This window comes from Nannospalax galili, unplaced genomic scaffold (assembly GCF_000622305.1).
Source record: "Nannospalax galili isolate Female #2095 unplaced genomic scaffold, S.galili_v1.0 scaffold853, whole genome shotgun sequence".
NCBI lineage: Eukaryota > Metazoa > Chordata > Mammalia > Rodentia > Spalacidae > Nannospalax > Nannospalax galili.
Window position 1 is genome coordinate 1,264,798 of NW_008332825.1, and position 11,943 is coordinate 1,276,740.

At 44.0% G+C, this 11,943-nt stretch overlaps 1 protein-coding gene across 2 annotated transcripts in view; it reads right to left on the reverse strand.

Annotated features, from left to right (window-relative positions):
• The window catches only part of Vps26a (VPS26, retromer complex component A), a 39,107-nt gene extending 28,081 nt beyond the window's left edge, over nucleotides 1-11,026 (reverse strand). For both annotated transcript variants that reach the window (XM_029560967.1, XM_008827813.3), the window contains exons 1-2: nucleotides 10,876-11,026; nucleotides 2,084-2,233 (exon numbers count right to left, since the gene is read on the reverse strand). In XM_029560967.1, coding sequence (XP_029416827.1) covers nucleotides 2,084-2,233; nucleotides 10,876-10,878 — 153 coding nt within the window. In that variant the 5' untranslated portion in view covers nucleotides 10,879-11,026. The remainder of the gene's footprint in view (nucleotides 1-2,083; nucleotides 2,234-10,875) is intronic.
• Nucleotides 11,027-11,943: the final 917 nt, after the last annotated feature.

The window sequence follows — 11,943 nt, forward strand, 5'->3', positions numbered from 1 at the left end:
CATTAAAAGAAAGAGTCCGTAAGTAGAAAACTGAGCAAAACTTGGAAATAGTCAAGATGTTCTTCAGTAGCTACATGGAAAAAAAAAAAAATCAAGACTCTGGTACATCCATCCAACAGACACACTGAGATATTTTGTGGCTCTGGCTTGCCTGTATTAACCTAAGGTGGCCTTAAACTTGAAGCAATCCACCGCCCTCCTTCCAAATGCTGAAATTATAGGCATAGGATACCACTCAGCATAAAAGAATAATGTTAAAAAACAAATGAGCCACCAAGTCACAAAAAGACAGGAACATAAAATAGACGTTAAGGAAAAGAAACCAAACTAAAAAGGCTACATATTATATGATTTCAACTACAAGGCATTATGGAAAAATCAAAAACCATAGAGAATAAAAAGATCACGGTTTGCCAGAGGCTCTAGAGACTGGTAGTGGTGGCACAGGTGCTAGGGAAGCATGGACAGGTGAGCACAGAGCCATCTGCAGGGTGATTAAGCCATTCTGAAGATAGCTTGATGATGGATACATAACACTGTGCATATATCAAAACCCATAGAATATACGACACAAGACAAAACCCAAATAAAAACTATGGGCTTTGGGGGCTGGAGAGACGGCTCAGCAGTTAAGAGCACTGACTGCTCTTGCAGAGGACCTGGGTTCGATTCTCAGCACCCACGTGGCGGCTACGAATTGTCCTTAACTCCAGTTCCAAGGGAATCCAAAGCCTTCTTCTGACCTCCTTGGCATTGCAGGACACGGTACACTCACGTACATGCAGGCAATACACTCACACACATAAAAATAAATATTAAAAAAACAAAAAAAACTATGGGCTTTGGTTAACAGTAATCCATTAATACTGACTCATCAATTTCATCTGGTTCAACTTTTCATTTCTCTTCATCAATTTTTTAAAAATCTGGTTCATCAATATTTGCTTTTTGTTCAAGACAGGGTCTCATGTAGTCCAGATTGCCCTTGAACTAGCTGAAGATGACCTTAAACTTCTGATCTTCTCCCTCTACTTCCCAAGTGCTGGGATTGCAGAAACATGCTACCATGCCTGGCTTTGAGTCACCAATTTTTAAACATATACCACACTAAACTTGGTATAATGGCTCACATATGCAATCCTAGCACTACGGAGGCTAAGGCAGAAGAATTGGATTACTGTAGTCCAAGGCCAGCCTAGGCTACAATGACCCTGTCTCAAGAAACCTATACACACAAATGCATCAAATGAATCCAAGGTAATAATAAAGGGCAAATGGGGGGGCGGGGGAATGCAGAAGAGGCAATACACAGAGTTTCTTGTTTTCACTCAATTTTTTTTCTGAAAAAAAACTAAAAACTTCTCAGAAAACTAAAAGGTTAGCCAGGCATGGCAGAGCACGTTTGTAATCCCAGTATTTGGGAGACTGAGGCAACCGAACCAGGAGATTAGCACAGAGAGCATGACGTCAACCTGGGCTATATGAGTCAAGACAGGGAGGAGGAGAATCTTCTATGTTACTGGATAAAGAGGAGGAGGAAAAGTGTGAGCTATTATAGGAGACATCCTCACTGAACCTGATCACAGACACAGTCCAAAAGAACAAGAAATGATATCAGCAGACTTAATGGTAGAACAGAATAAGCTACAAAGAGTAAGAAAAAAACCTCCAGAAACTCATTCCAGACAATTCCTCCAAACCTCTAAACTGAACTTTATGTTAAGGGAGAAACAAACTCCAATGGCATCATTACTCCATTGTGGAAAAACTCTCCACCGCTTACAGAGACACACAGACACAAACAAAACATTTTTGACTTTCTGAAATAGGGTCACACAGTGTACCTGTGACTGACCTGGAACTCAAAGATCACCTGCCTCTGCCTCCCAGGTGTTGGGAAATTAAAGGCGTGTGCCACCATGCCCAGCATGTTAAAAGTTTCTAATAAATTAAGGATTTCAGTTGATCTTCAGGAAAAAAAGTTCCATCTCTAATAAAATCATTCAAGTTTAGAAACACCACAGACTATTTTGATGATTCCAATATCCTAAAATGAGGTGACTCTACCAAACAAAAGACTTACCTTTCCTGAAACAGATTCTCCATCATAGAAGAGATAGTGCTTTTCTACTTTACCATCTTCAGTTTTCATTTCTGCCATTTTCCTGGTTTCCCCATCATTAAGGACAACATCAATCTCACAGATGGGACCAAAAAAGCCTCCAAGAAAACTCTGAAATCAAATAAAAATGCTCATGATTATTATGTTTAGCTAGTCACTACAATTTGTAATTCAAATTTAACTACCTTTGACCTAAAGCCAAACATGACAAATCTAGGACTTCAAAAGAAATAAAAACAGATCAAATTCTACATCAAAACTGAGCTGAGGGGGTTGGAGACACTGCACAGCTTGGTGGTCGGGTACCTGCCTCAAATGTACAGGGACAGGATTCAATCCCTGGCCCTGCTAAACAAATCACAGCAACAAAAAGTTGAGCTAAGCACAAAATAAAAAGATAGTTAATACTGCAGTTTACACTTAAAATTAAGAGATTTCATCTTATATTTTCTACAACCAAATAAAACCCACTGAAACACGCTATAAATGCAATCATTTCCATAGGTAACCCACAAAAATAATCAAATACCAACATATCCAAATGTAGAGTTGATTCTCAACATCCAAGTTAGACCTCTATTAAGTTCTTCCATCACAGAACTTGCACAATCCAATTTATTCCTTCAAGTAAGGATTCCAGTGTACAACTTACTATAAAATCTACTGCTGCTGGGCATGGTGGCTTTTAATCCCAGCACCTGGGAGGCAGCAGCAGGCGGATCTCTGTGAGTTCAAGGCCAGCCTGGTCTACAAAGTGAGTTCCAGGTCAGCTGGGGCTATAAGGAGACCCTATCTCAAAAAGACCAAAAAAGAAAAAGAAAAAAAAAAATCTGCTAAGGTCTGTTCAGAGAATGTTACACTACCTAAGACCTTTGCGAAACCTGGTGCTAATGGAAGAGACATGAAATTTCCATAAAATTTCCCAAAGGAAGTATGTAAGCCTTGTTCTGTAAATTCTGAATACGACAGAAATAAGCAGGACAAACATGCATCTCCTGCCAAGGCAAAATATACTGGTTGTCAGTATATCAACTGCAGAGACCCTTGACAATTCAGGTATTAGGTTTAGCTATGGAGCATTCTCCCTAATGACAAGGATCTAGTCTCTAAATTTACAGATAACAGTCTCCTACCATGTTGGCTTACTTCCTTTCTCAAGTTTGTGTTTTGAGATGGTGTCTATGTTCCCCAATCTGGCTCAGCCTCCCAAGCAGCTAGACCCACAGGCACACCCCACCACACTAGCTCTGATATCCCTTCTTAGTCTGCTCTGCACAAAAAACAAAGCAACAAACATTTTAAAAATATTAATTTTATTTTATCAAAAATAATCTCAAAAAGACAAGTATTGCATGTTTTCCCTCATAGAATCCACATTTTGAGACCCTGTCTCAAAAAGGCCAAAAAATAATTAAATATTAAAAAATAAATTAGAACTACTTTGAAAGTAGTTTGGGGCCAAGGAGATGGTTCAGCATATGAAGATGCTTGACACCAAGCCTGGTAACCTGAGTTTGATCCCCAGGACATGTGCACTGTGACATGTTTGTGCACACATGCATACACACCACACATATTTAATAAATGTAATTTAAATTTATTTATGTGTATGTTAAACGTGTGTAAATCCCTAAAAAGGACATCAGACCCCTTGGAGCTAGATTTATAGACAGTTATGAACTGCCCATGTGGGTGCTGGGAACTGAATTCATGTCCTACGGAAGAGCAAAAAGTGCTCTTCATTGGTAAACCACCTCTCCAGCCCATAATGTAAAAAAAAAATTAATTAAAAAAAAAGTAGTTTGAGGGACTGGAGAGATGGCTCAGAAGTTAAGAGCACTGACTGCTCTTGCAGAGGACCCGGGTTCAATTCCCAGCACCCATATGGCGGTTACGAACCGTCTTTAACTCCAGTTCCAGGGGAATCCGAAGCCCTCTTCTGACCTCCGAGGCACTGCACGACACGGGTGCACTCACATACATGCAGGCAATACACTCATACACATAAAATAAAATAATAATAAATTAAAAAAAATTTTTTTGGTCTTTTTTGAGTTGGGGTCTCCCTGTAGCCCCAGCTGTTTTGGAACTCACTATGTAGACCAGGCTGGCCTTGAACTCACAGAGATCTGCCTGCCTCTGCCCTCCCAAGTGCTGGGATTAAAGGCATGCGCTGCCACGCCCAGCTTAAATAAAATATTAAAAAAATAAATAAAGTAGTTTGGCAGCTGGCCTTGGTGGGTATTGTCTATAATCCCAGCACTCAGGAGGCTGAGGCAAGAGGACTGCCAAAAGTTCAAGGCCATCCTAGAATATCAGAATCTAGCCACTATTTTGTAGCCGTTCCCCTCTTTCACAGACACTGGCAGGTACCCTACTGGAGCACATTCTGTGAGACCACAGCTGACGAACATGCCAGTGCCAGGAAACCTCACCTGGGAAGCAAGGGGGTGCCACATCCTGTTCCCCCACATGCCCCCCCCCGCCTCCTCTCTGGAAATCAGTCTGGCTGCAGGTTCTTGCTGTGAACCTCCCCATCCTAGAAAAGCAGAAGAGGCGCCCTCCTCTGCCAAGTGGGCTCTGATTCTCTCCAGAGACCCTGCCATGCTGTCTGTCTCTGGTACTGGGGTGTGAGGTCTCCTAGGAGCCCCATCATGCTGCTGTTCCTCTCTCTGTCCATGATAACTCTTCTAATAACTCCATAGTCCCCAGTAATCTAATCTATCTGTCTCAGTGTCCTCTTGAACCACTCACTCCATCCAAACCCTAATACACAGTGAGTTCTAGGACAGCCTCGAGTGCAGAATGAGACCTCGTCTAAAAACAAACAAAACAAAACAAAACAACAAAAAACACATAAGACAAAACAGAGGTGTTAGTCCTATTTTGTTTTATCTTGGCTCTTGATGTTCACTCTGTGAAGTTCATCAAGCAATCTGTACAATTTTTATAAATAAGGCTGACTTCAAGTAAAAGTTATTTTATTTTTAAAATTTATTTATTTATTTATTTATTTATTTATTTATTTATTTATTTTGTCTTTTTGAAGAAGGGTCTCCCTGTAGCCCCAGCTGTCCTGGAACTCACTATGTAGACCAGGCTGGCCTGGAACTCACTGAGATCCGCGTGCCTCTGCCTCCCAAGTGCTCGGATTATAGGCGTGCGCCACCACGCCTGGCTTATTATTCTTATTTTGAGTGTACTGCCTGCATGTAGTTAAGTGCACCCATGTCATGCAATGCCCTCAGAGGACAGAAGAGGCTGTCAGATCCCCTGGAGTTACGAACAGTTGTTAGCTGCCACGTGGGTGCTGGAATTTGAACTCTGGTCTTCTGCAGGAACAACCAGTGTTCTTAACTGCTAAGCCATCTCTCCAGCCCCACAAATAAAAGTTATTTTAAACACATATACAGTATATTCTCGAATGTTCTACATAGATGGAACTACTGGCTTTCCAGACACAACAGCCTCAAATGATGGGAGTTCTCTGTGCAACAGTTCATCAGATTTGCTCATTTCTACCTTGTCCTCAAGCCAAACAAAGTGCCTTTACTTACTCATCCTTTGATGGCTGACTCATCTCCACAAGAACTTTCTCTGACCACCTAATCCAAATTAGACTCTCCAAGCCTAAGTCTCACAGATGGATGATGGTGCCCTTTGAGCTCTAAACTCTGTGAGAACGGACATTTTATCCTTTGCTCCTTGCTGAAGAAATGGGGCCTAAGAGCAGTGTGTGGCATTTAACACAAGGTACACAAATACTGTTGAGTGTTAAATTAACTTCACACATACACAGCATTCCAGTAATAGAAAATAAGTGACTAAATAAAATGAACTGAAATCTGTACTAGTTGATAAGGCAAGTCCTTTCCCAGAAAATCAGGATTAGTGTAGTAAGGAGGTCTAAGTAGAGAACTTGCGTTAAGTCTCAGTTCTGTCCTCTGGTGACAGGTAACAACAGCCAACAAACTAATGAGCCTCCTAAGGCTACCATGTAGCTCACAGGTAATCAAGGACCAAACTCCTAAACTTAGGTTTCCTTGTTTGCATCATTCCTATGTTAACAAAACGAACAATTCCAAACGACCAACTAGAAGTTATCAGAATAGTACTTTTTTTTTCTTTTCAAGCAGGATCTTATACTATGTAGCCCTGGCTGGCCTGGACCTCACTATGGTCTAGCTTCTAATTCAGAGGGGTCAGCCTGCCTCTACCTCTGCTGGGATTAAAGGCATGATACGCCCAGTCCAGGCTAATACTTTTGACATATACAAAAGACAAAACAGCAAATTTTCTTTCTGAAATGGATGCTTTCTTCTTTCTTAGCAACATTACAAATAAGAAACTCACATTTTAACCAGAAAACTATCTTTAAGACTAAACAGTTAGAAATCCAAGAATGAAAAGCTAAATGGTAGGGTTTTTTATTCCTTTCAGGACTGATCACAGCACCTTGTGCATATATTCTACCACTGACCTATAAACACCCCCCTGCTTTTTCCCAAAAATTGAGAATAGGTCTAAGTTGCCTATGTTAGCCTCAATCTTGTGATCCCTCTGGCCTCAGCTCCCAAGTGCCATTAAACACCATGCCCTATGTCCCAGTTACCTTTCATAGCCTAAGTCTTAAGGTCAAGACGTCCTGAAAATGGAAATTTTGAAATAGTATTTTCTCCAAAGAATTACAAATATGTGAAACTCAAATCAATTAGCTGGGTGTGGTAGTACACACCTTTAATCCCAGCACTGGGGAGGCAGAGGCAGGCAGATCTCTGAGTTCAAGGCCATCCTGGTCTACAAAGTTGAGTTCTAGTCCAGGTGGGGCTACAGGGAGACCCTGTCTCAAAAACAAAACTAAACAAAAATCAAATATTTAGTAATTACCCACTATGTGCAACATACTGAGCCAGCAAGGAGGAAGGTGAAGGCAGAAGGAGAAAATGATGAAAGGGTGAAAGGCAATACCCAAGTACCTGCCTATTTTAGATAAGGAAAGTAAATCAGATACATTAATGATGTCAATGGGCAGTGAGGGCAATACAGTGAGCTCTCCCTCCTGTGACACCTACATTAGCTGATATGAGTTACAAAATGAAGGCAGGGAAGTTAAAATTAATTTTTCCCCTAATATAACACTTTCCGGATACCTTCCTCTTCTTAAAGAAAGGAGGAAAGAAAAGATTTGTAAACTATAAATTGTTTTACAAATAAAATGAATTATGGTAACTTTTTCCACAGGGATATCCTTTATAACACAGAGAGCTATCTTTCACATTTCAAAGCCAATTATTTAAAGACCAAGTAAGAAAATACTATTTCCACAAAATTTAAATTGCCACTAAAGTTGCCAACATACACAAATAGACAAAAGTTTTATATTTTAAAATAGTAAACCAAAAAAATCTTATTCTGACATTATTAAAACTTAAAAATTGCCAGCACAAGGCCAGGCGTGGTGGCCCACACCTTTGATCGTAGTACTCAGGAGGCAGAGGCAGGCTGATCTCTGAGTTCAAGGCCATCCTGGTCTACAAAATGAGTTCCAGGCCAGCTGGGGCTATAGGGAGACCATGTCTCAAAAAGACCACCATAGGAAGCTGGGAGTGAAAGCACAAGCCTTTAATCCCTGCAGAGGCAGGCAGATAGATCTCTAAGTTTGAGCCCAGTCTTGTCTACAGAGCCAAGTTTCAGGCAAGCCAGTAATGCACAGTGAAACCTCTTTAAAAAAATAAAACCTTAGAGCATGGTGGTAGATGACTAGAGTCTCAGCACTGGGAAGGTAGAGGCAGGACATTTACTCAAAGTTTTAGGCCATCTTGGTCTACATCCTGGGTTCTATGTCTGTTAGGGCTACATAGTGAGATTGTCTCAAAATAAACTTTTTAATTAAAACATAATGAAAAGTAGACTTGTTTAACAATTGTGTATGTGCGCATGCACATATGCATGGCCCCGAACACATGTAGAGATCAGAGGACAACTTTGGGGGAGTCTTTTCTCTTTTTCCACCAGGTGAGTTCCAGGCTTACTAACAAGCACCTTTACACTGAGCCATCTCACTGGCTCACTCTTTTCAATGCATTAAAAAAAAAAAAAAAATCAACCTCATATCTCTGTGAATTCAAGGCCACCCTGGTCTACATAGTGAGTTGCAGGACAAGTGGGGCAACAGGGAGACCCTGTCTCAAAAAGACATTAAAAAATAAAATAAAAAAATAAATAATCAGAAGCTTAGTACAGTACATGCAGAGGACTAACAAGAGGTTGAAGAGCAACTACAGTACTTCAACTAGTTGACTAGACCACAGTGATTTCACAAACCTGTTGTCTTACTAAAAAGAATCCTCCAGATTATAGATGTTTTACACTGAGTATGTTGACAATGCAAAGAACTTGTGAGTAAAGTTTGTCTTGTTTTCTCTCTAAAAAGAATTGCAAAATTCTTCACCCAAAGGCTTGCTTTGAAATATTTTATTTCAAGATGTGTATCTTCTTTTGCTGGGGGTGGGGTTGAAACATCTAATGACTGTGTAGCCCAAGCTGGCCTGGAACTTACAGAGCTCCTCTTGCATCAGCCTCCTGAGTTCTAGTATTACAGACACACACCAGCACCCCTGGCTTTTTATTATTTATTCTACTTTTTCTTTTTCTTCTTTTGAGAAGGCCCACAAGAGTATCAGGGCACATGTGTAGAAGTTAGAGGATATTTTGCAAGAGTTTGCTCTCTTCCACTATGTGGGTTCAGGGGATTGAATTCAGGCTGACAGGCTTGGCAGCAAGTGCCTTTACCACTAAAGCATTTCAGTGGCCCCCCCCCAGCTTTCAAATGTGCACTTTCTATCCTTTCTTTTTTAGTTGGTTTTATTGTCTACTTTGTTTTTTTTGTTTTTGTTTGTTTTCTTTTTTGGTTCTTGGATCTCACTTGAATCAAGCCAAATAAGCCAAAAGAATATGAAATTTGGGGGTGGAGGTGTAGCTAACCTGCTTGGTTCCAACCTGAGCAACACACACACACACATACACACACACACACACACACACACACACACACACACACATACTTTTTTCAGGGCTGGAAAGATGGCTCAGAGGACCTGAGTTCCACTCCCAGCACCCACATGGTGGATAACAAACATCTGTAACTGCACTTTCAGGGTATCTAACGGCCTTCTCTGGCCTCCATGCAAACGGCATGCAAGGGTGCACACTTACATGCATGTAAAACACTCATAAAAGTAAATAAAAAATATTAATTTTTTTCCAGGAAAAATAGCAATTAATATACAAGTTTAAGTGTGCTTAATTCTCACAGCCCTATGGGCTAAAGCCTGTAATCTCAACACTTGGAAGGTTGAAGCAAGAGAACTGCCACAAAATCAAACCCACCCTGGACTACAGAGGGAATACCAGTCTAACCAGATCCACATGGCAAGACTATGTGTCAAAAAATAATAATTTATAAACCCTATTGAGCATTGCCATCTAAAAAATTACATGGGAATACATAAAAACAAGCTCTGTAGCCATCACTGAAGAAATTTAAGTCTTGTGGACGAAAAGAAATGGAACTCAGGTGAAATGAAGGCTCTCAAATTTATTCACTTAACCCACACACAATGAAACAGCAAATTCTCATCCATTCATTACATTTGTGTCCACATCCATGTTTTAAAGATTTACGACTTCATTTACATTTGAGGAGTAACTTGAAAATAAAAATAAACTGCTCTTGAACATAATTAGAAAAGGGACGAATTACAAATGTAAGCAATGAAAGAAGGCTCCCCAACACTCAAGTAATTCCTATTCACAACTGCAATTTCCCCCTTAAACTACTTTAAAAATATTTAACTCTCCATAGACTGCAAGCTACCGTGGCCGCACCTACTATATGTGTTTAATGAAGGAAAAAGCGCCCAGAATGAACGCATGCCCCCACCACCACCTGAAGCAACACTATTTCTGACTTGAAATTACTTAACCAAAGCAACGTTTTTCCACTGCGCCTGGCTGCCTGAGCTGCGAGCCTGGGGAGCAGGTGGCCGACGGGCGCACACAGTAGGCTCTCAAGGATGCCAGTTAACACTGCCCTGCGAGCCGCCGCCTCCTTAGCTGTGGTCAAGCGCTCTGATTTCCCTCCCGCCCTTGGCTTCGGGGACACTTCCACATCCCAGAGCGTCAAGCGGGAGAAACCGCTCACGACGGAAGTAATAGCCGACCTTCAAGTCGGGAGTTAAGGGACGGTCCCAGCCGCGGACAGCCTCTTCTCTCCCACCGCTACCATCCCACAAGGGTCCAGCCTCCACCCGGCTCGGAGCCTGCAGGCTGTCCCGGTCCGGGTGGAAAAGATCACCGCAGCTCCTGCAGGCCGGGCACCGTGTGGACAGCAGGTCCCGTCCGGAACCGAGAACTCGGGCCCCAGGCTGTCCCGGGCCGGGCCGGCTACCTTGGAGGTCGAGGCGGCCGCGGGCCTCGCTGGCGGGCTCCGAACACCCAACCACGGCCCCCACAGCCGGTCCAGAAAGGCGGGCAGAGGCTCCGACATGGCCAGGACCGCGCGCAGCCCGCCGCAGGTGCTCAGGCCTCGCGGGGACAGCGCAGAGGCGCCGCCCGCTCTCCGCAGCCGGAGCAGACGGCAGGCCTCACCCGCCGCGCGCCGCTTCCCTGCGGGCTCCCGCCGCGCCTGCCGTTAGCCTTGCGGCCGCGCGTTCCGACCCGGGACGGGAGACAGCCACGCCGTAGCGACTCACCATTGTCGGCGACTGCCGTGTCCCGGCTCTTTACTCCTCTTCCCTAAGAACTCCCTGCTGCCTGCGCCCGCCGCCCGTCACGTGACCGCGGGCCGCCCGCCGCACGTGACCACTCCCTTCCCTCCTTGTTCCAGCCCCGCCCGGCCGCTCCTGTCCCCACCCCGAAGGCGGTTTGGGGCGGGGCCTCAGACTCCGCCCCCGTTGGGGCATGGCCATCGGGCCCGGCGCCAGGTGGGCGGGGCCGGAGGTAGGTCCCCGAATTCTCCGCCTCATGGCTGTCACGTGACTGCCTTTGTGCCGCTCCTCCCAGACACGCCCACTTCCTTTCCCTTGGGGAAGTTTGAGGGGCGGGGATGGAGGGAAGGATTTGTGCGGGACGCGCTGTCCCGGCTCTCTCTGCGGTTCGGACGTGAGCCTGCGGTCCGGAAGCCTGTCCCAGGCCCTTCGACCCGCACCTGAGGTGCCTCCCAGACGACATGCTCGCCTTTCCCCCCAGATGAGAAGACAGGGGAGAAAGTCAATCAGCACTTCCATTGTTCCGCAGGTCGGGACAGCTCCGGACCCAGCCAGCCAACCCGGCTCCTGGGATCGGCCTTCCTGAAAGTTCCAGGAGGGTACAAACCTAGACCTGGGGATGTATGAAATTCTTTGTCGGCTTTTGACCTGAATCTCGGCAGTACTCTCCATTAGGGGGAGAATCATCATTCCACCGTAACAAAATCAGACCTGGGAGGCAGGACCACGAAGTATGCAAGCCTCAGATGTAAGGATTGAAATCAGATTGGGCTCCAAACGTGACTGAATTCAAAGTTTGGAAATCAAGCAACATAAACCCCACTCTACCCGGCCGCCTCCCGTGTGGAGAATGACCTGGTTTATGATCTTACTGCACTTACCTCTGGAATGCCTTTGGATTAAAGCTGTGTACCACCACGTCGGGTATATGCAGTGCTGCAGCCTGAACCCAGCGCTTCATGCATGCTAGGCAGCCACGCAGCCAGCTGAGCCACTTCCTTGTCTATAGGTCAAAGACTAGATCAATGGAAATTTAAAAATAGTTGGACTGAA